Below are 24,458 nucleotides of genomic sequence, written 5' to 3' on the forward strand. Positions count from 1 at the left end.
CCTTTTAAAGCCTTAAATAAGATGCAGTTGAAAGCTATGTTCAAATATTTTAAGGAAATAAATTAAGCCAAATAGAAATAATTAAAAATGCAATACCTTGAAAGCAGATGCATTATCTCCAACAGCTTCTATCACCCCAGCCACATCTGAGCCAGGAGTATAGGGTAAGAGTGGTTTTTTACTATAAGTACCAGAGCGAATGTATGTCTCCACAGGGTTGACACCACATGCATGGACCTTGATTAGAACCTGCAATGACAATGTATTTTAGTTCACAGAAAGAATATAGGCGTTCATTTAACTTTATGCTAGGACTGTGCTGATTATGGGAGCTATCAAAATGGGAGAAAAAAGCAAAACAAGTAAGTGCTTGCCTTCAACAACCTCACATTCCAGTTTTACAAGCTAACATAAATAAGTATGACAGAATGGCTATGTACTGTATTAAAAACATTTTGGGGAAAATAGTGAAAGAAATATTTAAGGGGATATGTGGTAGAGACCTCTGCATGTTCGTCAAACCCATTTTTTCCTTTTCCTGGGTACACAGAAAGAGTGGTGCTTCTTCACCTCCCTCATGGTTATGATTAGCCAAGTGACTGAGTTCTAGCCAATGGAATGTTAGCAAAAGTGACAGCAGACACTTGCAGGCCTGACCGATTAAAACTTCCTAGCCAAGCCACACTGTGCTTTTCCTCTTCCATGGAGACGCTAGAAGACAGGGGTTGGGTGGCAGAGCCACATGAAAGAAGAAGCTGAGTCCCTAAGTCACTGTTGGAGAACAGCTACCCACCCACATTTGAGAACTTTTAAATTTAGTGTATAAGAAATAATTATCCCTGGCTGGACCATTGTAATTTTTAGGTTACAGCAATTGTAGGAGCTAATTTTACCTTAATTAACACAGAATGATTACCTCTGGTATAAAAGTAAGGGAAGGCTTTATAAAGGAAGTGGTATTTGAGTTAGGGTTTAAAATATAAGTAGAAATTAGGAATGAGAGAAAAAGGATAGTTTGGGTAAAAAAAAAATAGCATGTGCAAAGACAGAGGAATGAAAGGGAGTCTTAAGGAAACCGGACAAAATCTCATGTTGTTACAGCACTATATCTCTATATGGAGAGGGAGTGATGAGAAAAAAATTTGTAAAGATAGGTTACAGCCAAACTGCAAAAACTCTCATAGGCTTGCTAAGAAAATTAGACTTGGGAGGCATGGAGGGTGCAGTAATAAAAATACATAATTTAAAATCAAAAGTATATTATTAAAGTCATTGGAGATGATTAAACTATACACTTAAATTCTCATGAATCACACATGAAAAAGCATGAATGCAAAAGAAAATTGTTTTCCCAGCATGCAAAAAATAAAAATCATGAATGTTTGTAATAGAATACCTTATTCAAAACTCCTTATGTGTCCATTCAGAAAAATCCAATTATTGCATTACATAGATCACTCCCTACATCAAAAATTTTCTTATAACCAAAGGTTATTCTTTTCCATATATCTACTTCACTAATTATCAGGTTTATGTTAACTTTATCAATGTCCATATGTATATGTAGTGTAAATTGCATCCTAATTCAATGTCTTTAAAAATAATTGTGACTCTGCTTCTTTTGAACACTATTTGCAAGAGACTCACACTCAGTATAATTATGGCCTCAATAAAGTAATTTTATTTCTACCTGATGGTCTTTTGGAATTGGTACTGCAATATCTGACTGCAATTTCAGGACTTCTGGTCCACCAAATTCAAAAACTCTAACAGCTCTCATCAACTTCTGTCCGGTCGCCATGGTGATCTAGATACTAAGAAAGAAAAAAATTAATGTATTGTCACATTGTATCTAAGATATCATCATGTTTTTTCCCCCCTGGAGGAAGCAGATCAAACAATTTTTTCAAATAACAATTTAAATCATGAGCTTACCACTGATCTCATTTCATGTTTAAGGACCTTTCATCTTACAAATCCCTCAGCTACAAAGCAAAATACTTCATGATACTTACTGTAGGGATTCAGTGCCTTCAACAAAGGAATCAAATATGCAAACAAAAACATCTGGATAGACATAGCATGATACTATATTTAGGTTTTCTTGCTTGGGTTGCGATTTTAGAAATTTTATGAGTTTAGTTTTATTAACATTAGGTAAACCGCCCTCCTTTTGTTAAATTATGAAACATTTCAAACATTTACGTGACAGCCAGTGTATTGGTTCATTTCCATACTGCTATGAAGAAATACTGGCGACTAGATAATTTATAAAGGAAACAGGTTTAATGGACTCACAGTTCCACATGGCTAGGGAGGTGTCACAATCATGGTGGAAGGCAAAGGGGAAGCAATGGCATGTCTTACACGGTGGCAGACAAGAGGGCTTGTGCAGGGGAATTCCCTTTTATAAAACCATCAGATCTAGTGAGACTTATTCACTATCACTAGAACAGCAAGGGAACTCCCTTCCCCATGACTCAATTACCTCCCCCCACGTCCTGCCTTCCCAATAGTCTCCCAAAATCTTAACTAATTTCGGCATAAACTCAAAAGTTCACAGTCCAAAGTCTCATCAGAGACAAGGCAAGTTCCTTCTGCCTATCAGCCTGTAAAATCAAAAGCAAGTTAGTTACTTCCTAGATACAATGGGGGTACAGGAAATGGGTAAATACAGCTGTTCCAAATGGGAGAAATTGGCCAAAAGAAAGGGGCTACAGGTCCCATGCAAGTCTGAAATCCAAAAGGGCAGTCAAATCTTAAAGCTCCAAAATGAACTCTTTTGACTCCACATCTCACATCCAGATCACTCTGAAAAAAGTGGGTTCCCATGGTCTTGGTCAGCTCTGCCCCTGTGGCTTTGTAGGGTAAAGCCTCCCTGCTGGCTGCTTTCATGGGCTGGCATCGAGTGTCTGCAGCCTTTCTAGGCATACAGTGTGAGCTATCAGTGGGTCTACCATTCCGGGGTATGGAGGACAGTGGCCCTCTTCTCACAGCTCCACTAGGTGGTGCCCCAGAAGGGACACTGTGTGGGGGCTCCCGGTTCACATTTCCCTTCCACACTGCCCTAGCAGAGGTTCTCCATGAGGGCTCCATCCCTACAGCATACCTCTGGCTGGACATTCAAGAATTTCCACACCTCTGAAATCTAGGTGGAAGTTCCCAAACTTCAATTCTTGAATTCTGTGCACTGGCAGGCCCAACACCACATGAACGCCTGAGAGGCCTCGGGCTTGCACCTCTGAAGCAATGGCCTGATCTGTATGTTGGCACCTTTAGGCCATGGCTGGGATGCAGGGCACCAAGTCCCTAGGCTGCACACCGCATGGGCGCCCTGGGCCCAGTCCAAGAAACCATTTTTTAACTCCTAGGCATCTGGGCCTGTGATGAGAGAGACTGCTGCAAAGGTCTCTGACATGCCCTGGAGACATTTTCCCCATTCCATTATCTTGATGATTAACATTTGGCTCCTCCTTACTTAGGCAAGTTTCTGCAGCTGGCTTGAATTTCCCTCAGAAAATGGATTTTTTTCTATTGCATCTTCAGGCTGCAAATTTTCTGAAATTTTATGCTCTGCTTTCCTTTTAAACGTAAGTTCCAATTCCAAATCATATCTTTGTGAATACATAAAACTGAATGCTTTTAACAATGCGCAAGTCACCTCTTGAATGCTTTACTGCTTAGAAATTTCTTCTGCCAGATACCCTAAATCATCTCTTTCAGGTTCAATGCTCCACAGATGTCTAGGACAGGTGCAAAATGCCACCAGTCTCTTTGCTAAAACACAACAAAAGTCACCTTTACTCCAGTTACCAACAGGTTCCTCATTTCCATCCAAGACCACCTTGGCCTGGACTTTATTGTCCAAATCACTATCAGCATTTTGGTCAAAGCCATTCAACAAGTCTCTAGGAAGTTCCAAACTTTTTTCCCACATCTTCCTGTCTTTTGAGCCCTTCAAACTGTTTCAACCTCTGCCTGTTACCCGGTTCCAAAGTCGCTTCCACATTTTCAGGTATCTTTACAGCACTACCGAACTCTAATAGTACCTATTTACTATTATTAGTTCATTTTCATACCGCTATGAAAAAACAACTGAGACTGGGTACAGTTTACAAAGGAAAGAGGTTTAACGGACTCGCAGTTTCACGTGGCTGGGGAGACCTCAAAATCATGGCAGAGGGCAAAGGAAAAGCAAAGGCACAACTTACATGGCGGCAGACAAGACAGCATGTGCAGAAGAACTCCCCTTTATAAAATCATCAGATCTCCGAGATCATCCTGGCTAACACAGTGAAACCCTGTCTCTACTAAAAAATACAAAACAAACAAAATTAGCCAGGTGTGGTGGTGGGCACCTGTAGTCCCAGCTACTTGGGAGACTGAGGCAGGAGAATGGCATGAACCTGGGAGGCGGAGCTTGCAGTGAGCTGAGATCGTGCCACTACACTCCAGCCACTACACTGCGGCCTCGGCAACAGAGCAAGACTGTCAAAAAATATATATATATACAAAAAACAAAAAACAAAAAAAACCCATCAGATCTCATGAGACGTATTCACTATCATGGGAACAGCATGCAAAGGACCTGCCCCATGATTGAATTCCTCCCTCAGGTCCCTCCCATGACATGTGGAAATTATGGGAGCTACAGTTGAAGATGAGATTTGTGTGGGGACACAGCCAAACCATATTACCCAGCTTTAACAAATCTTAACATTTAAAAAACCTAAACTCTTATAGATATAATTGAAGCCAAACCTGCTTCTGGCCCACCCTTTCAAGAGGTGACTATAACCATGAATTCAGTACTCATCATTCTCAAACATTTAATATCACTTCTACATGTGTATGTAATATTAAACAATGTGCTATTGTTTTGCATGTTTTCAAAATTCATACAGTTTAGGGAACACAAAAATCTCAAAAACTTAATGCTGAAAGGAAAAAGCAAATTCTGATTTGAAAAAGAATTCTACAATTTGCTTTCTCCTTTCAGCATTAAGTTTTTGAGATTTATCAATGTCGAAACACTTGGCTTTCTGTAGTTCATTCATTTTAACAAAGGGGAAAAACGTCAAACACTAAAAACAGTGCACCATATGCAATCTTTTATAAATTACAAGGGCACAGCTAACCTTTCTGTCATATCACTGTTAATATCAAATGAAATGGAAACTCAGAGTTCAAATAACCTATAAAAAGACAAAGAACATTTGTACAGAAAATTATATAATCTTAGAAAATTTTCTGTACCTGTAAAGATGTAATGAAAGGTTTTGACTATATCCCCATAATTATATCTGTGGGTTATCATAATTTCTTGAAATCAACCAAATAGTGTTAGATTCAGCCATCACCTAAAACATCTGCTTTAACCACAAGAAGTTTAAACATTAAGAAGAGTTGCAGAAACCAGGACCTGATACGAAAGACTTCAGACTTTTACTGTATCAGAACTCCATACAGGACTACTCAGAACAGAGCCCATACTGGCTATAAAATGTCATTCCACATTTCCACATACAGTGGCTGGGGCAGCGGGTGGAATCAGAAGTATTTTGGTAGTGTTATTGATGGAAAGTTCCTGATATAATTAATCAAAAGTTTGTGTCCCTTTAAAACCCTTAAAATGATTTAACACAGTGTCTAGCACAAAGGAGAAAGTGACATTTCCAAAGGTTGTTTAGCAATGACATATCCTGAAGGGTGGTCCTCGGGGGGAAAAAAAGAGGCAGAAGCAGGCAGACGGCATAAAGATTGCACTTTAAAACAGCTTGGCAGTGTCTGACGGGGAGATGATCTGCCAGAGGGCAGGGCTGGGAAAAAACAGCCCACTCCTACTCAGCAATCTCACCACTCTACTTCCATTCAGGTCTTCACTCTAGCTAAGAATTCTTTAGACAAGAAAGTGAAAGTGTCAAGAAAACAAAAAAGAAACAGGTTGCCCAGATGAGATGGTGGATATAAGAATGCAGAGGTTGTTTTTGTTTTGTTTTTTCAACATGGTGTTATGGGAAGAGCAGGTTTTGGAATACGCAGCTCAAGGTGTGAGTCCCAGCTCTATCATGTAGCAGCCACATGGCCTTGGGCAAGGCAGTCAACCTCTTGATGCTATTTCCTCATCTGAAATCTGGGCTCCCACTCAGAGTTATATGCAAGAGACATGGCAAGCACCAAGCACAGAACTTAGCAAACACATGCTCTTGTATATAGTAGACATCATTATTGTTTTCCCCTCTACTCTTTTCAGTTTCTGAATCCTAAGGATTGCCTGAGCCCAGGAGACCCAGTCCAGCCTGGGCAACATGGCAAAATGGCATCTCTACAAAAAAAAAAAAAAAAAAAAAAAAAAATTAGCTAAGTGTGGTGACAAGCACGGGTGGTCCCAGCTACTCAGGAGGCTGAGCTGGGAGGATCGCTTGAGCCCAGGAGGTCAAGGCTGCAGTGAAGCAGTGAGCTGTGATCGTGCCACTGCACCGACTCCAGCCTGGATGACAGTGTGAGACCCAGTCTCAAAAAAAAAAAAAAAAAAAAAAAAAAAAGCAGACTAGAGAAGTCACTAAAATGTTATGAAAAAATATATACTCTATAGTTCTGTAATTATCTTTAATTTAATATAACGATATTTACAGGACTCTGGTTGTCAAAACAAGCTCTTATTCTCAAAGAATTCGGTGAAGATGACTTAAACAAAACATTAATACCAAACATTGGTTGTTACCCAATGTGTATTTTTCTGAACCTTAACTGTGCATGAAGCAGTGTGTTAAACTCAGAGAACACAAAGAGCAAGGAGAATATGCCCCACCCTGCCCCTAGCTTCTGTAAGCTGGGTGCTCTCTCTCTCACACACCTACACACATACCCTATGAGATGCTTGCTCTTTTTCCATTTTCCATATCTACCTACTTCCTACCTATGTCTTTCACTCACATCTTACAATTACCATTAAAAAAACTGTTGTAATAATAAAAGTAAAATTACTCTGAAATAGGAGCTGTATCTCCCCCTCCCCCCCGCCCCCCCCCCCCCCCCCAAACACACACATTTTGGCATTGGCTAAGTGAGAGAAAGGAATAAAGAAAGAGGACTCATCTGCTTTGCCCAGTACTAAACTACCACATTACACTATTGGGCTTGAAAGTGATGGGGCATGGCCTGACCACACTAGCTCCTACTTTGCTTCAGCTGATCTTATTTCCCACTGAGCCTTTAGCATTCTGATTGATCAGGCTCCAACCTGCACTCATTGCCTTTGAACTCACCTATCCACGGGATCATCATATGCTTCATAATGATGAAGCCTGTCAATAGAGATTATACAAATAATAAAATAACGTGGCATACTGATAGCAAATAGGATAATACTTAAACTCCTGTAATACTGGATTTCTTCTAAAAGGCATAAGTCTCTCACTTTCATTGACATAACTATTTTCACAACAAGTAGCGAAGTTATTTAAACTATTATTTTATGTAGAAGTAAAAATAAAATCGCCATCCATTTTATGGATGAGAAAACATCACAAGAGGTTAAGAGACTTGGCCAGGGTCACACAGAAGCAAAGCTAGAACCCAAGTCCTATAATTAAATGGTGTTAGCTGATTTTTTTTTTTTTTTTAAGTTTACAATCCTTTTCATCTCACCCTTTGAGATGCTGGCATATAAGACCCTTTACTTCATAGAAATAAACTTTACAGCCGGGCGCGGTGGCTCATGCCTGTAATCCCAGCACTTTGGGAGGCCGAGGCGGGCGGATCACGAGGTCAGGAGATCGAGACCATCCTGGCTAACAAGGTGAAACCCCGTCTCTACTAAAAACGCAAAAAATTAGCCGGGCGTGGCGGCGGGGGCCGGTAGTCCCAGCTACTTGGGAGGCTGAGGCAGGACAATGGCGTGAACCCGGGAGGCGGAGCTTGCAGTGAGCCGAGATCGCGCCACTGCACTCCAGCCTGGGCGACTGAGCGAGACTCCGCCTCAAAAAAAAAAAAAGAAAGAAAGAAAGAAACTTTACAATAGTGATAGTGAGAAAGATTGAGCTAGAAAATGTGAAATCAAACTAACCTGCGGGGAGAATCACATGTTTTATGACTAAGGCATCTGCTTAGAGTTTGAAATTTCTCAAATACCCACTAAGTCAGGGAATGCAGCAGAAATACAAAGGACATGATTCTATTTTTTTAAAATGTGTAAAAAAAATTACTCCCTAGCATCGGATCCTTGTGGACAGGACAGACCTTTCCATTGCTTGTGGTTTTTAATTGAACTATACTTCAAACAGGCCTTCCTGTTTATCAAATATAAACTTTTAAAAATTGGAGTCCCTTGGTTTAATTTTTGGTTTTATTTTACCTCTGAAAGGTTGCCAATATGCCTTACAAATCTAGGAAATAGGAAATCTAAAATTCCTCCTCCAACAGTGATCTTTTTCCTGGCCATGCTTGTATCCATTTGATTTAAATGAAAATTAAAGGAATTGGGAAAATATTAGCAGTATATTTTAACATAGGAAGAACAGATCAATTCACAAAGCCAGGACAAAGGAACATGATGAGACAAGAGCAAAAGTAAAATTAAATAAGAATTCTGGCAAGAATTTAAAAAACTGAAAACTTAGAAAAAAAATCAATCATTACAAAATGTTCTGTTGCTAATAAAAAATGAGTCATGTAAGCATATGGTTTATTATTAATCCAGAAGGTAAAAAAGTCAAGAATTACAAGTGGTCAGAGAAAGTCTCTTCCTGGCTGTGTGATCTTATCAGGCCACTTCTGTTCACTTGTGACAGGACGGAGTATGAAGAAGGGAGGAGTTTAATAGATAATTCCGGACTCCTCCAGGTTCCCTGATGGTATGGAACAGGGCAGTCTGTTCCCTAATGTTGGGGGAGTAGAGCTCGGAGAGATTTGCTGCTGAACTCGCTGCGCTAACCAGACACGTAATCACAGTGGCTTCAGTGGGACTCACACAGCAATTTCCATTAGCTACGGACAAGCATTCCAAACTTTAGCCTTTAGGTTTAATCATTGACACACCTTCCCTGGTCACTGAGTCTCCTCTAGAAACTCAGTATGAACATCCAACGACGTGTTAACAGGGTGTTTCGTAATTTTCTTTTGAAGATTATTCTAAGTGGGGGGCGTCACAGGGTCAATAAAAACATACATTTCTCTCAAAGTAAGACTGCAATCCTGATGACAAAGCTCAAGGAAGACCAGGCGGCAAGCTCCGGGAAACCTGTAATTGTGGGAATCAAGGAGAAAAAAATTTCCCACAGCTAGGCTGTGGGAAGGGGCCCTACCTAGAAGAAATCAAATCCCCTACAGCTGGGCTGTGGGAAGGCGCCCTACTTAGGAGAAGAAATCCCCTACAGCTGGGCTGTGGGAAGGGGCCCTACCTAGGAGAAATCCCCTACAGCTAGGCTGTGGGAAGGGGCCTCGGACAGACCGCTGCGCGTTGCTGCAGGAATCCCCAAACCCAGGCACTGGCTGCAGGGAAAATCAAGCGGGTGACTGGCATGGGGGATGCAGCGTGGGACTGGGGGTCGGGGAGTGCGGGGGGCGGAGGCTGGGCAGGGGTAGTTCCAACGAACGCCTCATGGTGTGGTAGCCTAAACTCAGAGACTAAACGCAGGACCAGAGCGCAAAACTCCCTACGTGATTTATGGATGGGAACTTGCAGCCCCTGGAGGGGAATGGCTTTGGTCTGGAGCTCTTTACGCACTAATTCTCTGAGAGGACAGAGGGCAGGAAAGGAGTGCAGCCAAAATCAACCTCTGTTGCACTTGGACGAGCAGTGGGGAGATTGGCTGTCTGAACAACTAAGGAGAGTTTTTAAAACCACTTACCAGAATCTAGAGTGGGAATTAAAATCTGCGTGGGCCTCTTCAGATTCCACAGGATGAGGCCTGCTACACGTTCTCCAACTTTTGCAGGCTCCGCCCACGCTGTGCGCCTCTCCCCAATCCCAGGCGAAGGCACTAGAATGTCCCAAATTAAGAACGCAGAGAAAGTTTGGACCTTTTCGGCCACCGCTCGCTTCAATATGGCCGCCCCCAGGGAGAGACTAGGCAACCGTGAAGGAGCAGAGCGCGGACCCTGAGTCCCTCACACATGGATCGCAGCGCGGAGTTCAGGAAATGGAAGGCGCAGTGTTTGAGCAAAGCGGACCTCAGCCGGAAGGGCAGTGTGGACGAGGATGTGGTAGAGCTTGTGCAGTTTCTGAACACGCGAGATCAGTTTTTCACCACTAGCTCCTGCGCTGGCCGCATCCTACTCCTTGACGGGGTGAGGGCCCTTTTGCTCCCGTCCATCGCCTGCCTTCTAGTGCGAAACTTTAGGAGCCCTGTGCCCACCCAGTGACGACCGGATCCAGCATGTCTGTGTTTGTTCCTCCGCAGGGTGGTCTGTTTCTTTATATGTGTAATTTAGGGGATTAGATTAGTGCTTCTAAAAGTTTAATGTGGCAATTAATCAGCTGAGGATCTTTTAAAATACAGATTATGATTCTTCAGGTGTAGGGTAGGGACTCATCCTGTGCGTTTCTAACAAGTGCCCAAATGATGTTGAAACTGTTGACCTGGGAACTATCTTGTGTGGCAAAGGTTAGAAAATTGATTTTATTATATGAATACTAAGGGAATTTAAAGACTTTGTAGCCTGCCAACGTAGTGAATGCTGGAATCCGCTCATCAACAGCTCTGACATTGTTACTACATGCTTGAACATCACCAGGGTTAAGGAGTTCACTGCCTCCTAGTGAGCCCCTCCATTATTACAACTGTTATTACCATTCTGGTAGTTTTAGGCAGATAAGTAGGATTGTATATAATTTAGGATGGTTAGACTTAATGATTTTTAACTTTGTGATGGGCTTACAGAGGTAGTAAATGCATTTTGACTTACATTTTTTACTTATGATGCATTTATTGGGATGTAACCCCATCGTAAATCAAGAAGCAGCTGTACAAGCCATACCTCCTTATTTGCAGGTTCGTTACCCCAGTCAACAGCAGTCTGAAAATATTAAATGAAAATTCCAGAAATAAACAATTAGTAAGTTTTAAGTTGCATGCTGTTCTGAGTAGTGTGATAAAATGTTGAGCCAACCAGCTCCTTCCGGAATGGGAGGTGAATCATCCCTTTGTCCAGAATATTCCACTATATACTCTTGGTGCCCTTTAGCTACTTGATAGCCCTCTGGGTTATCAGATCCACTGTGGTGGTATCACAGTGCTTGTGTTCAAGTAACTCTTATTTTACTTAATAATGACCCCGAAGTATGAGAGTAATGATGCTGGCTATTTGGATCTGACAACAGTAAGTCATAAAGTGCTTCTTTGAAGTGAAAAGGTGAAAGTTCTTAAGGAAAGAAAAAACAACATATGCTGAGGTTGCTAAGATCTATGGAAAGAATGAATCTGTGTCAGTGAAATTGTGAAGAAGGAAAAAGAAATTCAGTCTTCTGAGATTTCAGGCATCCATTAGGGGGTCTGGGGACATATCCCCTGAGGATAAAGCTGCTTGGGAGTGATATTGCTTAGAGTAAAAACCACTGGCTGTGTTGTAGCAGGACAAGCCACAGACAAAACTCCTCAGACACTGAGTTAAAGAAGGAAGGGGTTTATTCGGCCAGGGGCATCGGCAAGACTCCTGTCTCAAGAACCAAGCTCCCCAAGTGAGCAATTCCTGTCCCTTTTAAGGGCTCACGACTCTAAGGGGGTGCATGTGAGAGGGTCATGATTGATTGAGCAAGCAGGGGGTACATGACTGGGGGCTGCATACACTGGTGATTAGATTGGAACAAAACAAGGTAGGGATTTTCATAGTGCATTTCTATACAATGTCTGTAATCTATAGATAACATAACTGATTAGATCAGGGGTCGATCTTTAACTGCCAGGCCCAGGGTGTGGTGCCAGTCTGTCTGCCTGTGGATTTCATTTCTGTCTTTTAATTTTTACTTCTTTCTTTGGAGGCAGAAATTGGGCATAAGACGATATGAGGGGTGGTCTCCTCCCTTATTCCCCTATTTTGAGACTCTCACTCATTTTATTAGTGGGAGTTCTCACTTTAATTTTCACTACCCATGTCTTCTTGCAAGACAGATAGTGATTCATATAGTACACTTGTGCTTAAGTATTTTGGTGAACTAAGGTAGCGATGAAGCTTTTTATCATTTGAGGAAGTACAGGTAGCAAACAAGGGGGCAGTAGGCAGGTTCCTATTATTATTATAACTCCTATTATAAGAGTTTTAAATCCTCCTAGCGCTAGGAACCATTTTCCAAACATGGCCCCAGGATCAAATCCATGCTACACTTCCACCAGCACATGTGCCAGTTTTGTCATATCTCTATGTCTTCAACTACTTGCCCTTGATCATCCATGTGTAGACAGCAATTAGTAAGGTTAAATTTTCCACACACCCCTCCTTCAGCTGCTAGCAAATAGTTGAGAGCCAATCTATTTTGATAGATAGCATTTCTCATCTGAGTTTCTTGCCAGGCCAGAATAGTCAAGGCTCTGCCAGTTTTATTAGTGATTATTTCTAAGACAGCTTGTAACTTTATTCGGTTGATCATGTAAATGGAAGTCTGGTATCCCCATGAGCCGTCTAGTGCCCAAGTAGCAGGCCCATAATATTGTATAATTCTCTCAGGGGGCCATTCATCATCTTTCCAATTTCCTATAGCTATGCTTGTCTTTTCGTGGGAAGCATAGACAGGGAAACCCAGGAGTTGGCCTATTTTTATGGGCAGGAGGAAGAAAGATGGTTTAATAGTGCAAATAACACAACTATCTGCCCAGTGGTCACGTAATTTGGTATAAGCTCTATGCCCACATATCCAGTATAATCCAATGGGGGCTGTCCAGTCCTGGTGGGACTCCGGGTGGGGCCACATGGTTTGCAACTTTGGGAATTTGCTAAATGGATTCTTCTCTGTTTGATTTGAACTCCACCAAGTGACTGTTTTTGTGGTACCATTATACAGTTTCTGTCCCAGACAACTAAGTTGTCCTACGAGGTGAGTGAATTCTTTTCCTTCTCTAGCTATGCAGTATTGTCCAATAATTGAGGCTTTTAGGACCCAGAAATTATCAGGGTGATTCTTTTGAGCCGGGAATTCATCAGGAACTGGGTCTGTAGGTAGTAATTCTCGGGCTTCCCATGGCCATTGATCTCCCATTCAATTCCTCCACATACATAACATGAGGTGACATTGAGAGACTGGGCTACATGCTTGGCTAATTGCAAAAACAAATTTCTTGTTTTTCCTGGAATTTCTGGTACTAGTACATTTAGTTCATCATAGAAAGTTTGAAACACTGGTTCAGGAGAGCATTTGTAAACTTCTCCTCAAACCAAGATATTTACTCGAGGATCCAGTCTGACCCCGTGGATTCCTAAGGTCACACACTCCCCTTTTTTCCAGTGAGGATCAAGGGGATTCATTATTGCTAGCTCTAAGGGGTTACATTGTCCCTTAGTACAGGAAGGGCCATTTTTTTCTTTCTGAAGGTGGACTGGATCCTTTTTATTTTTTATCCAAGTGGCCCAAATGACAGAAGACCAGGATCCACATTCATTTCCACACAGTCCTAATTCATGTGAAATATACTTATTTTCAGTCATATAGCCTTTTTCCCAACTAAAAGAGCCACATCCCCTTCCTAACTTACTGTTAATGACAGCACAGGCATCAAATTTTAAGGTGACTTGTTTGGGCACCACTTTTTCTTCTGTTTTGGCTAACACTTTAGTCATATCATTTATGAGCCCCTACCAGTCTTCAGTTCTTAATTTTATTGCAAAAACTGTGGTTATGGGAGGCTCAGATGAGTAATAACACACATCAGATTGGTCATTTCCTGGGCTACATACCTTGTATAGAATAACATACAAACAAGTTCTTTTTAGAGTTCCAGGAGACTTACAATAACCGTAAAATAATAGGACCGTAGCAACCTTTTATACTATCTCAGTGACTTGATGTATACACTGGGAACAGCCCTCAGTCTGAGGAAGGTCAGTTGAAGTCCTTACTGTACAAGTCCAAATTTTAAGGAAAATGAGTCCCGCGATGAGTTTCCTCATGCTTTGGCTGTGCGTGGACCAGTCAGCTTCCGGGTGTGACTGGAGCAGGGCTTGTCGTCTTTTTCGGAGTCACTTTGCAAGGGGTTGGTGAAGCTGCTCCCATCCATGTACTGCTTACAGTCTACTAATGTTTAAGGATGGTCTCGAAGGTTAGTCCTGCTAGAATAAACTGAGTCCAACACCTCTACACAGTTGTGTTCAACTGGGCTCTCTGATACCGGGAGCAAGGTGGTGGGGTTTAGGGTTTTGCAAACTTCAATGGTTATTTGGGGATTTTCACATAGCAAGATTTGGTACTTGGTTAATCTAGCATTTGTTAACCAGTGATGTCCTTTGGTATTTATTAAAGTTACCACAGCAGGGGGGGCCTTTATATTCAGGTTTTGTGTAAGAGTTAGTTTATCTGCTTCTTGTGCTAAAAGGGCCATTGCTGCTAGGGCCCTTAGACCTGGGGGCCAGACTTTGGAAACCCTGTCTAGTTGTTTTGAGTGATAGGCCACTGGCCTTGGCCAAGGCCCCACAGTCTGAGTTAAAACTCCAACTGCCATTTTTTCTCTTTCTGACACATAGAGTGTAAAGAGTTTTGTCAGGTCAGGTAGCCTCAGGACCGGGGCCGACATGAGTTTTTCTTTTAACTCATGAAAACCTCATTGCTGTTGGTTGTAATAGATGTAGTTTATCTAATCTACATTTTTATTAACTGTCACCTACCAAAATATTGACTTAAATCCTACAGCTATTTGATTTCAAGCTTTAAATTGGTCTGGTATTCCTCGTGGGACTCCAATTGCGTCTAAATAGACATGAGAGTTCAAAGACCCATAAGGAGCTTCTCTCGCTTTTTGATGTCTTATTATTTTTTTTCCTTCTGGTTGATGAAATGCTAGGGTGAAAGGGAGAGCCAATTGGACTAAAGTACAAGTGCCACTCCAGTTACTCGGCAGAGTGCCCAGTAAAGGTCCACCATGATACTACCACACATCCACTCAGGGATGAACAAGGGCTGACTGATTGATAAGCTCTTGAAAATTCTTAAGCTCACTGCATCCTTTCAGGTCTCCAAGGAATGCTAAGTTTCCTCCCTATCATGAGAGACACAAAATGAACTTGGGAGATGGAGGCTGGATGGCCTTCGGGGGCTGACCTGTGGGGTGCTGGACTTTGGGATATAGCAGAGAGAGCTTGGCATGACTTATTACTCCAGGCTGTAGAATCCTGGAAAAGAGCTACCATGCAGTCCACACCTGGTTGACTGGAGGACCACCTTAGTGGAAAGGGGACAGTCTTGGCCTCTGGCCTGCCATGTGCACAAGCGTAACAATTGCTTTTGTTTAATGTGCAAATGGAATATTTGATCCATTTTAACCAGGCGTTTGCATCTTGGTACCCAGTCTTAATTGCTACAGTTTGTTTTAAGTCTTTAACTTCTGTGATCCTCTAGTAAAATGAATATATGGTTTTAGGAAATTACAAAATCCAGTTGGGGCAGTCCATCCTTGCTCTTTAGTGGTCCACCGAACATTGGACCAACTATGGAGACTACATCGGGGACAAGACTCCTGGTTGGCACTGGGGTCTTTATCGAAATCTCCCTGGATTAAATGGTCCTAGTTTACTAATGCCCAGTCTGAGGAGAGTCAGGAGGACAGAAGTACTTTTCTGAAGTAGAAAGCTGTCTTTGACTTGGCAAGTCCCCACAGGGTATAACAAGGCAAGCATTAAATGCAATAGTTTGAGGTGAAATTGACTTGGTTATGTTAATAACTAGATGGTCAGCAGTAGAACAAGGAAAGAATAAAGAGTAATAGAATAGATGAAAAGAGTTAAATTTTTCTTAGCTTTAATGTGGTAGGGTTTTCCCCTGGGACTATGGCCGACGACTCTGGAGGGGGTGGTGCTTTCTTGACTTGGGTGTGATGAGTCTATTTTTTTGCTATATGAACAGCAGTCTTGGTGGTTAACAGCACAAGGTAGGGTCCTTCCCAGGCTGGTTCAAGTTTTTCTTCTTTCCACCTTTAGATGAGAACGTGATCTTCAGGCTGGTGCTGGTTTGCCAGAAATTCTAGGGGTGGTACATGTGCTAAAAGACTTTTAGTGTTTTTTTGTTTTGTTTTGTTTTGTTTTTTGAGACAAAGGAAAGTGGAAGATAAACTAAGTATATAATGTTTAAGAAATTGACCTTTTGTTTCAAATGTGGGGACCTTGGCAGTGGACTTCATAGTCCTTAATGCCTTTTTACTGAGAAATTTCCTTTAACACCTATTTTTATTAGTTTTTAAACCAAAGAAAGCCAAATACCATTTTACATTTAACAGTGCTTCTCATATGATTTTTATGCGAGATAAGCTAAATTTTATCTTTATATTAGTGGGTTGTTAATGTTAAACATAATTGTAATAAAACCTTGTAGACATATTTATCTAATTTTTAATGTTTGACCATAAGGTAAGATTTTGTAGACTCTTTTTAACCTTTTATAATATTTGCTAAAGAGCAGGTTGGTGCTTTAAGAAAAATGTGTTATGCTTTTACTTTAATGTCCAGTTCACAGAAAAACTGGATGATACTTCTTTAACTTTAACTAATATGTTTACATACAGAATTTTCTTTACAATTAATGTTTTAAAACTTGCTTAAACCTTCAAAACAATAATTTTTTTAAAATTTTTTAATGTAGGTAAAAATGTACATTCTTATGCCATCTTATAATCCTTTTACCAAAGGTATATTTTATTTTTCTTATACACCTTGTACATAAACTGTTTTATTCCCCCATAGTTTTACATTCAGAAGGCTTAGTTACATTTAAATTATACAACATTTTTTGCATAAATTCTTTTTTATAACTTTTTTTAATAACCTTTTTTTCTTTCATGACCATTACAGGCAATTTTTTGACATGCCTTAACTTTCTGACTTATTACAAACATTTCTTTCTTTAAACAACCAGTTAATTTATTTCAGGACAAGAATTTACTATATAACATTCTTTTTATATAAATCCCCTCCCCCTGCCGCCCTTGGTTTCTTTTTCTTTTGTTAGCAAAACAGTTGCCACTACAGATTGAATGCATTTGGGCCATCCATGGGTTACTGGGTTAAGGACTTTTGATAGGAAAGCCTCACTGCTTTCGGGATATGCCCTTGTTTACACTGACAACAAAGTGTATTGGAGGGTTATAGGGTTACAGAGAATACCTTCAATTATTAATTATAGGTTTTAAATTTACCTTGATTTTCAAAGGAATAAGGTACACTTCTTTTTTTTTTTTTAACTACTTGTATATCTCTCGTTCTTTCTCTCTTTGACTTTGTTCTCTCTCTTTGACTTTCCTTTTGCCTCCATCTCTTCTCTGTCTCTGCCATTCTCTCTCTGCCATTCTCATTCTTTCTCTCTCTCCTCGACTCCCTCTTTGTCTGGCTCTTCCTCTCTCTCTTTGCCTCTTTTCCTCTCTACCTTTTTCCTTTCTTTCTCTCTGCTGATCTTTCCTTGCCTCTGCCAGCTGCTTATGCTGCTTATGCTGCTGTTCCCTAAACCACTGTGTGTTTGGGGCAGGGGGTCTAAAACCAGCTGTAACCTAGTGTCTAAGTATAGTAATTGGTCTGGGTTCCTTGGCTTACAGGTTACCTTGTGCCATATCTTTGAAACAAGGGACCTGTCCAGGCTTCCTTCTTTTTTTTTTTTTTTTTCTTTTTTCTTTTTGAGACAGAGTGTCTCTCTGTTGCCCAGGCTGGAGTGCAGTGGTGCGATCTCAGCTCGCTGCAAGCTCCACCTCCTGGGTTCATGCCATTCTTCTGCCTCAACCTCCCGAGTAGCTGGGACCACAGGTGCCCGCCATTGCACATGGCTAATTTTTTTGAATTTTTAATAGAGACGGGGTTTCACCGTGTTAGCCAGGATAGTCTCGATCTCCTGACCTCGTGATCCACCCACCTTGACCTCCCAAAGTGCTGAGATTACAGGCGTGAGCCACTGTGCCCAGCCCAGGCTTCCTTCTAATGGCCAACCTACCTCTAATGCTGGCCAGTCTATCTTACACAAGGTTTTAAGTTTTCCTGGTGTCATAGTACTCCATAGTCTCCTTTAAATGTTTTTTTCAAAATTTTCAACATGGTTCCTAGTAGGGTGGACTTATTTGTGCCTGACCTACGCTTCTTCAAGACAAAACACCAGGCTCACACCACGCTCACACCACACGCACACCACAAAACAGAGAACGAGTAAAAAGGGCACACGCACACTTTTGCAGTTTGCTCAAAACCAAAATCAAAACCAAAATCAGAGTATCCAGAAATCCAAGCCAGGTCAAAACCAAAACCAAAGTATCAAGCAAGCCAAGTCAAGTCAAAAATAAAAACCAAAGTGCTGGTACAGGCACACCGTGGGTGATCAGGCCACACTTCCACTCCAATGGAGTAGGCAAGTTCCCAAAACCAATCCTGTCAAGCAGTTCAAACCAAGTCAAAACCAAAACCAAAGTGCCGATAAAGGCACACCATGGGTGATCAGGCCACGCTTCCACTCAGAGTTGGCAAGTTTCAAAGACTAGTCTTACCAAGTTTTAGATGTCCAGACTCCAAGTGCCCGTTCCTTCCAGGTGTTCAGCCACTGCTTTGATCCTCCACAGGGGCCTGCCACACACTGCTGTGGCGAGGCATCCCACCGGGGCAAATGCCTACCCGGGAGCGCTCTCAGGATCCGGGTCGCTCGGGCTGCTTGGGGTCCCACTCAGGGATGTTCCACAGGGCAGGCTTAACCCACCTAAGGAGCTGCCTCAACTGTCCACCAATCATCTCACTTCCTGGTTAGGGAACCAAGAAATGTAGCAGGACGAGCCGCAAACAACACTCCTCAGACACCAAGTTAAGGAAGGGGTTTATTCGACCAGGGGCATCGGCAAGACTCCTGTCTCAAGAACCGAGCTCCCTGAGTGAGCAATTCCTGTCCCTTTTAAGGGCTCACAACTCTAAGGGGGTGCATGTGAGAGGGTCGTGATTGATTGAGCAAGCAAGGGGTATGTGACTGGGGCTGCATTCACTGGTAATTAGATCAAAACAAAACAAGATAGGGATTTTCACAGTGCATTTCTATACAATGTCTGTAATCTATAGATAACAGAACCTATTAGGTCAGGGGTCGATCTTTAACTACCAGGCCCAGGGTGTGGCGCCGGGCTGTCTGCCGTGGATTTCATTTCTGCCTTTTAGTTTTTACTTCTTTCTTTGGAGGCAGAAATTGGGCATAAGACGGTATGAGGGGTGGTCTTCTCTCTTAATGTGACCTTAGGAAAGTTATCTCAACTCTGCCCTTCCTGTTCTATGAACTGAGGATAATAAAAAGTATCTGCTTTATAGGGATTTTGTGTGGAGAAAATAGGATAATTTATTTGAAATATTTGGCATTGTGCCTGGCCCATGCACTGTAAAAGTTGGCTGTGTACTGATTTTATTTGTAATATTAGGTTAACAGCATGGAAGACAGCACGTTATTAGGCTCATTCTTTAGGTCCATTATTGACTGATGATTTATTTGCTCATCTCTCAAGTTAGCAGGGCCTGTTCATTTTTAAATCACTTCCATTACCTCCAGAGCAATGGCATTCTTGCCACACACTCTCACTTGCCCCATTTCCACAATTCTATCTCACCTTGACTTTTGCAATGATTCTCTAACAAGCCACTTAACTGCTCTTCTCCAAACCATGTTTGACAAATCACAAGTCTGCTTATCTCTCACCTATGTTGTATTTTATTACACATTTTTCTACATCGGAATATCCAAATGCTTACTCTAGTATATCTTTCAACCTTTTTTTTTCATTGCTTTCCTTCATCTCTAGCTAGTTGCTGAAACTGAACTATTCTTTTTCATCTTGCATTTGTTTGCTTTTGCTCACGTTTTGGGGTGTTGTGTTTTTTTTTTTTTTTTTTTTTTTCCTGAAATGTTTTCCCATCTCTGCATATCTGAGGCATGATTCCAAAAACTCCACTCTCCCACTTGAACACACTCACAAACCCATACTACCTACTTGGGAATAATGACTGCTTCTGAACTGGTTAGACTTTTATTTCTTATCTTACACCTTGTATTATAGTTTATTTTAAAATCTGCCTTATTTCAGTAAGGATTTTGGGCAACTTACAAACAGGCAACACACACAAAAAAATAAAAAGTGGGAAAATCTGAATAAAGAAAATATAGATAAGATGAAGCCAGTGATGGCATTAGTTTCCAATCCTACCATTAGATTCTGTGAGGTGGCTAGAAGTGGGCCATATATTTGGCTCTAAGATTTAGAGTAGCCAGCACAACATCAGATACATAAGTCATCATCACCGAAGTCATACAATGAAGTCAGAATATTTACTTAGGACATGCATAGCAATTCCCCGTCCCAAGGCCAGACAGCAGAGTCTCTTGTGGATCCATCGTATGAATTATAATTACTTTGAGTATAGTGATTTCTGTTCATGTGGTTTCCTGCATCCTCTTTCCAGTGTCCTTGAGGGGTACGTTCTATGTATACCCAAAGTACCTAATAGAACTTTGCAAATAAGCATTTGTCCAATTTAAGTTAATATTAAAATGTTTGCCTTCTTGAAATTTTGACCTTTCAGTCTTAGCCCCATCCTTCAGGACTACATATGCAGTCTAATTCAGAGGTCACGAATTTATGCCTCTAGAAACTAAGAAAGTATTATAAATGTGTAAATGGCATAGGTACAATTAAGGGTAGTAGGTCTTGTGTGGAATTAGGACAGTGCTGTCCTACAAAAGGAATTAAAATTCTTTTTTTTTTTTTTCATTTTTTAAATACTGTGCTAGCCAAATAGAGTACAACTCAGGTGCTGCTAGTATTATCCCTTGTACTAATCCCTTTTCTTGTTGCAAAATCATGACCGTATTTCAGAAGATGTTTATCAAGTAGTTTTACCTTTCAAATAATTTTCTACCTCAGGTTATTTGGGCTCATTCTTATTCTGGGTTAACATTACCCAAAAAATACCGAATTGTTTTTATTAATACTTAAAATCCTAACTTGGGATTATTAGTTTAAGAAAGCCTACAACATGCTATACATTGTGCTTATTATTTTTGTAAAATATTGTATGATTAACAAATTATGTTACTTTTTATTTTAGGGTATAAATGGTTTTGAGGTTCAGAAACAAAACTGTGGCTGGCTACTAGTTACACACAAACCTTGTGAAAAAGATGATGTGGTAAGTTTTGAAAATAAACTTTTAAATTCAGGTACTTTAAATACATATGACAAGAATAGAAAATTCAAAGTAATTTATATGCAGAATTATAATGGCTGAAGATTATGAAACCTAGAGAGCTTTCATTACAATGACTTTTTTTGGGTTGTAGGAGATAAAAGTATGGAAGCATTACTTACTGCTACTCAACACATCCTTTTGGACATAGCAGAAAGTTCATAGATATTGGACACCTATTGGATCCAAATTTTGAATTTTAATTCTGCTATTTGATAACCCTGTAACCTAGAACAAACTGTAGAAAGAGAAGGGGATTAGCACTATCTCTGTGTTACCAGCTTTACTGATATAAATAAATTATACATGACTTACCTGCACTGCTTTTTGAAAATCTTCATATCTCTGCTGGGTTATTTATTTCCCTAAGATAAAGAGTTTAGATGAATTCATAAGTTTTTATCAGCCAGGCACTTTTTATTCCCAGTGAATTTACAAATCCAATTCTGTTTTAAGCAAAAAAGATTATTTAACTGCAAAGGACGGATAGAGCTTGAATCAAGTATTGCTGATTCAGATGTTCAAATCTTATCTTCTGAGTACCCACTTCATCTCCATCTTTGGGCAGTGGTTCTCTTTGCAGTGTGCCTTTATTCTCTTCTGCTGCAGATAATCTTTGTTGCAGAAATGGTAGCTGCCAGCAACACCAGTAGAAAAAGAATTCCTTTTCCTGCAATTCATGTGTTCATCCTAGAGAAGGACTCAGAGTTGTCCTGCTTACATTAGGTGCTCTCTTTCTTAGGTCAATTAATTTTGCTAGTGGACTATAATAATATCCTTGATCAGACATAAGCAAGCACTTGGCACCTCTGATACTGTGATAGGGAGAGTGATGTGTGACAGGGTAATGATTGACAGCCCTACCAGAAATCAAATGGCGTGAAGGAGGGACGATGTTGCCCAGGGATACTGGGCAGACAGAAATAATAACTGTCTTGTATAAATTGTAGCTCAGACACAATATTACATGTTTCACTAGGTGGTCAGACTATGCCACCGGAGGCACTGTAACATCGGTGCAGCCAAAGTTAAAAGGCAGGCAAGTGCTACCTAGGGAAGAGACTAGTACATGACTTAAGGTCACTAACAACAACAAACATGCATGCTAGGGTCAAGTGTTGTAACATTTGCTTACAGCAGGAGGAAAGAGAGTACACAAGATCTAGCCCTTCAATGTGTCAGTCCCCATGGCTAGCAGATGGGTTCCACAGCTGATCAGGGCAGAGTGATGGCATGTACCCCACTTTGTGCTGCAGTAGCCCCCAGACCCTGACCACTGTCCCATAGGGTCTGAAATACAGAAAGCTAGGAACATGCTCAGGGGCCATTTGTTCTCATGTAGCTAAGCAGTTCCAAGGGAATTGTATGTGTGCCTATTACAGAGGGAACAGGAACTTGCTGGCTGTGCACTGAGCTCTTTGCATGCACGGCTGTTTGTGAGCTTAATAGTGCTGCTGGTAAGCACTGGTGCTTGGTACAGAATGCTTCTTGGGAACATGGGTGGCAGTCAGGCTTTGTTTGGACCCTTGTCTTACATTACATTTCTCTGTATCTCAATCTAACAAAAAATTTAAACAATCCTAATACAGTTTTTATACTCCATTCCTTAATGAAAGATCTGTTACAGAATTAAATAAAGTAGTAGTTTACTTCTTCAAAGTACACTAATAGATGGAAAGAATGGTATAGAAGATTTATGGGAGAACTAGAAATTTTAAGAAAATAAGCAAATTTTGGGTGAAAAAGAACCAAGAAAGCAGAGGGAAAAGTTATTGCAGAAAAAAAATATGCTGAGTGATTCTGAAAATTTCTAAGAGAAATTGAAGTTATGTATGGGGTAAAGGGTAATCAAAGGACAAGCCATAGGCTTGTGTCTGATACCACTTTTCATTTATTTAGATTGTAGCTCTGAAGAAAGCAAATGGTGATGCCACTTTGAAATTTGAACCATTTATTCTTCACGTGCAGTGTCAACAATTGCAGGATGCACAGATTCTGGTAAAATTTTGTTGTAATTGTACTTAAATTTATAGATATGTGGGTAGATGCAATTTTAAGCTTTTAACCTGCTATAAACATCAATGAGATATTACCTTATTCAACTAGTTATATATTTATTATTAATTGGTCTGCTCAATCTATTCATTTTTAATTTTAGGAAAAAAGAGTACCTAATCATTACTAGGAAAATATAAGTCCCAGGTTATGGCTCCTGTTTTCTTTCTTAACATTTTTATTTATAAATTGTACTTCAGCATTCTATATTTTGTGTTTGTTTGCCAAGCTTTAAGAAAAAATACTGTGGAACTACATGTGCAATTAAGCATTTTAAAGACTATTTCATTTTTCCCATTTAAATGAGCATGAGGTAAATATCTGTTTAGTCTTGATTCTCCTTTTTATACCTTTTGTATATTTATATATAAAACTAAATTGTATTTTAAGTAACAATAATGTATTGAGTCTCAGTGTGTCAAGTACTAGGGGCACAGCGATAAACAAGATTAGAGACTGTCTTGCTTCCTCTCCCAAAGTTAGGAGACAGCAAATACAAACAAGTGAACAGGCAAATAAAATAAAATTAAATTTAAAAAAACTGCAAGTTGCAAAATGTTCTACCAAAGGAAAAACAACCTGGTAATAGAGAACAGTGCAAAAAGCTGCTGACTTGAAGACAGGCTTCTCTGAAAACGTTTCTTTAAGCTAGGACTTACAAGGAACAGAAAGAGCTAGGCATGTAGCTGAGAAATGAACGTTCCAGGAAGATGGAAAGGTATATACAAGGTTTCAGTGGGTCTAGAGAGTGGAAAGTGCGTGCGAGAAGGAGGCTGAGGCCAGGTCAGTTAAGCTTTGTAGACCAGATTAAAGAGTTTGAATTGCTTTCTGAGTTCAGGGAAAAGTTATTGAAGCGACAGTTTTAAGCAAAGAGTGGCTTTCTAGGTTTCTGTTCTGAAAAACTCAGTTCTGCTCCAGCATAGAGAAAGGAGTGCAGTAAGTGAAAAGAGATGAGTTAGGAGTAGTTTGTGGTGATTTAAGTGGGAAGTGGTGGTGGGTTGGCCTAAAGTGATAGCGCCAAA

At 40.6% G+C, this 24,458-nt stretch overlaps 2 protein-coding genes across 6 annotated transcripts in view; one reads left to right on the plus strand and one right to left on the minus strand.

Annotated features, from left to right (window-relative positions):
* CRYZ (crystallin zeta) overlaps window positions 1–10,280 on the minus strand; it is a 28,158-nt gene extending 17,878 nt beyond the window's left edge. For 2 of the 4 annotated variants that reach the window (XM_025391715.1, XM_025391697.1), the window contains exons 1-3: window positions 9,852–10,280; window positions 1,691–1,814; window positions 97–249 (exon numbers count right to left, since the gene is read on the minus strand). In XM_025391715.1, coding sequence (XP_025247500.1) covers window positions 97–249; window positions 1,691–1,801 — 264 coding nt within the window. In that variant the 5' untranslated portion in view covers window positions 1,802–1,814; window positions 9,852–10,280. Of the gene's footprint in view, window positions 1–96; window positions 250–1,690; window positions 1,815–7,268; window positions 7,308–9,851 lie in introns of all 4 variants that reach the window. The other 2 variants (XM_025391705.1, XM_025391725.1) reach the window with 2 other exon arrangements.
* TYW3 (tRNA-yW synthesizing protein 3 homolog) overlaps window positions 9,956–24,458 on the plus strand; it is a 34,557-nt gene continuing 20,054 nt past the window's right edge. Inside the window, exons 1-3 of one of the 2 annotated variants that reach the window (XM_025391741.1) lie at window positions 9,956–10,290; window positions 21,244–21,324; window positions 23,281–23,379. In XM_025391741.1, coding sequence (XP_025247526.1) covers window positions 10,117–10,290; window positions 21,244–21,324; window positions 23,281–23,379 — 354 coding nt within the window. In that variant the 5' untranslated portion in view covers window positions 9,956–10,116. The remainder of the gene's footprint in view (window positions 10,291–21,243; window positions 21,325–23,280; window positions 23,380–24,458) is intronic. The other variant, XM_025391751.1, reaches the window with a different exon arrangement.

Source organism: Theropithecus gelada, chromosome 1 (assembly GCF_003255815.1).
Source record: "Theropithecus gelada isolate Dixy chromosome 1, Tgel_1.0, whole genome shotgun sequence".
Classification (NCBI taxonomy): Eukaryota; Metazoa; Chordata; class Mammalia; order Primates; family Cercopithecidae; genus Theropithecus; species Theropithecus gelada.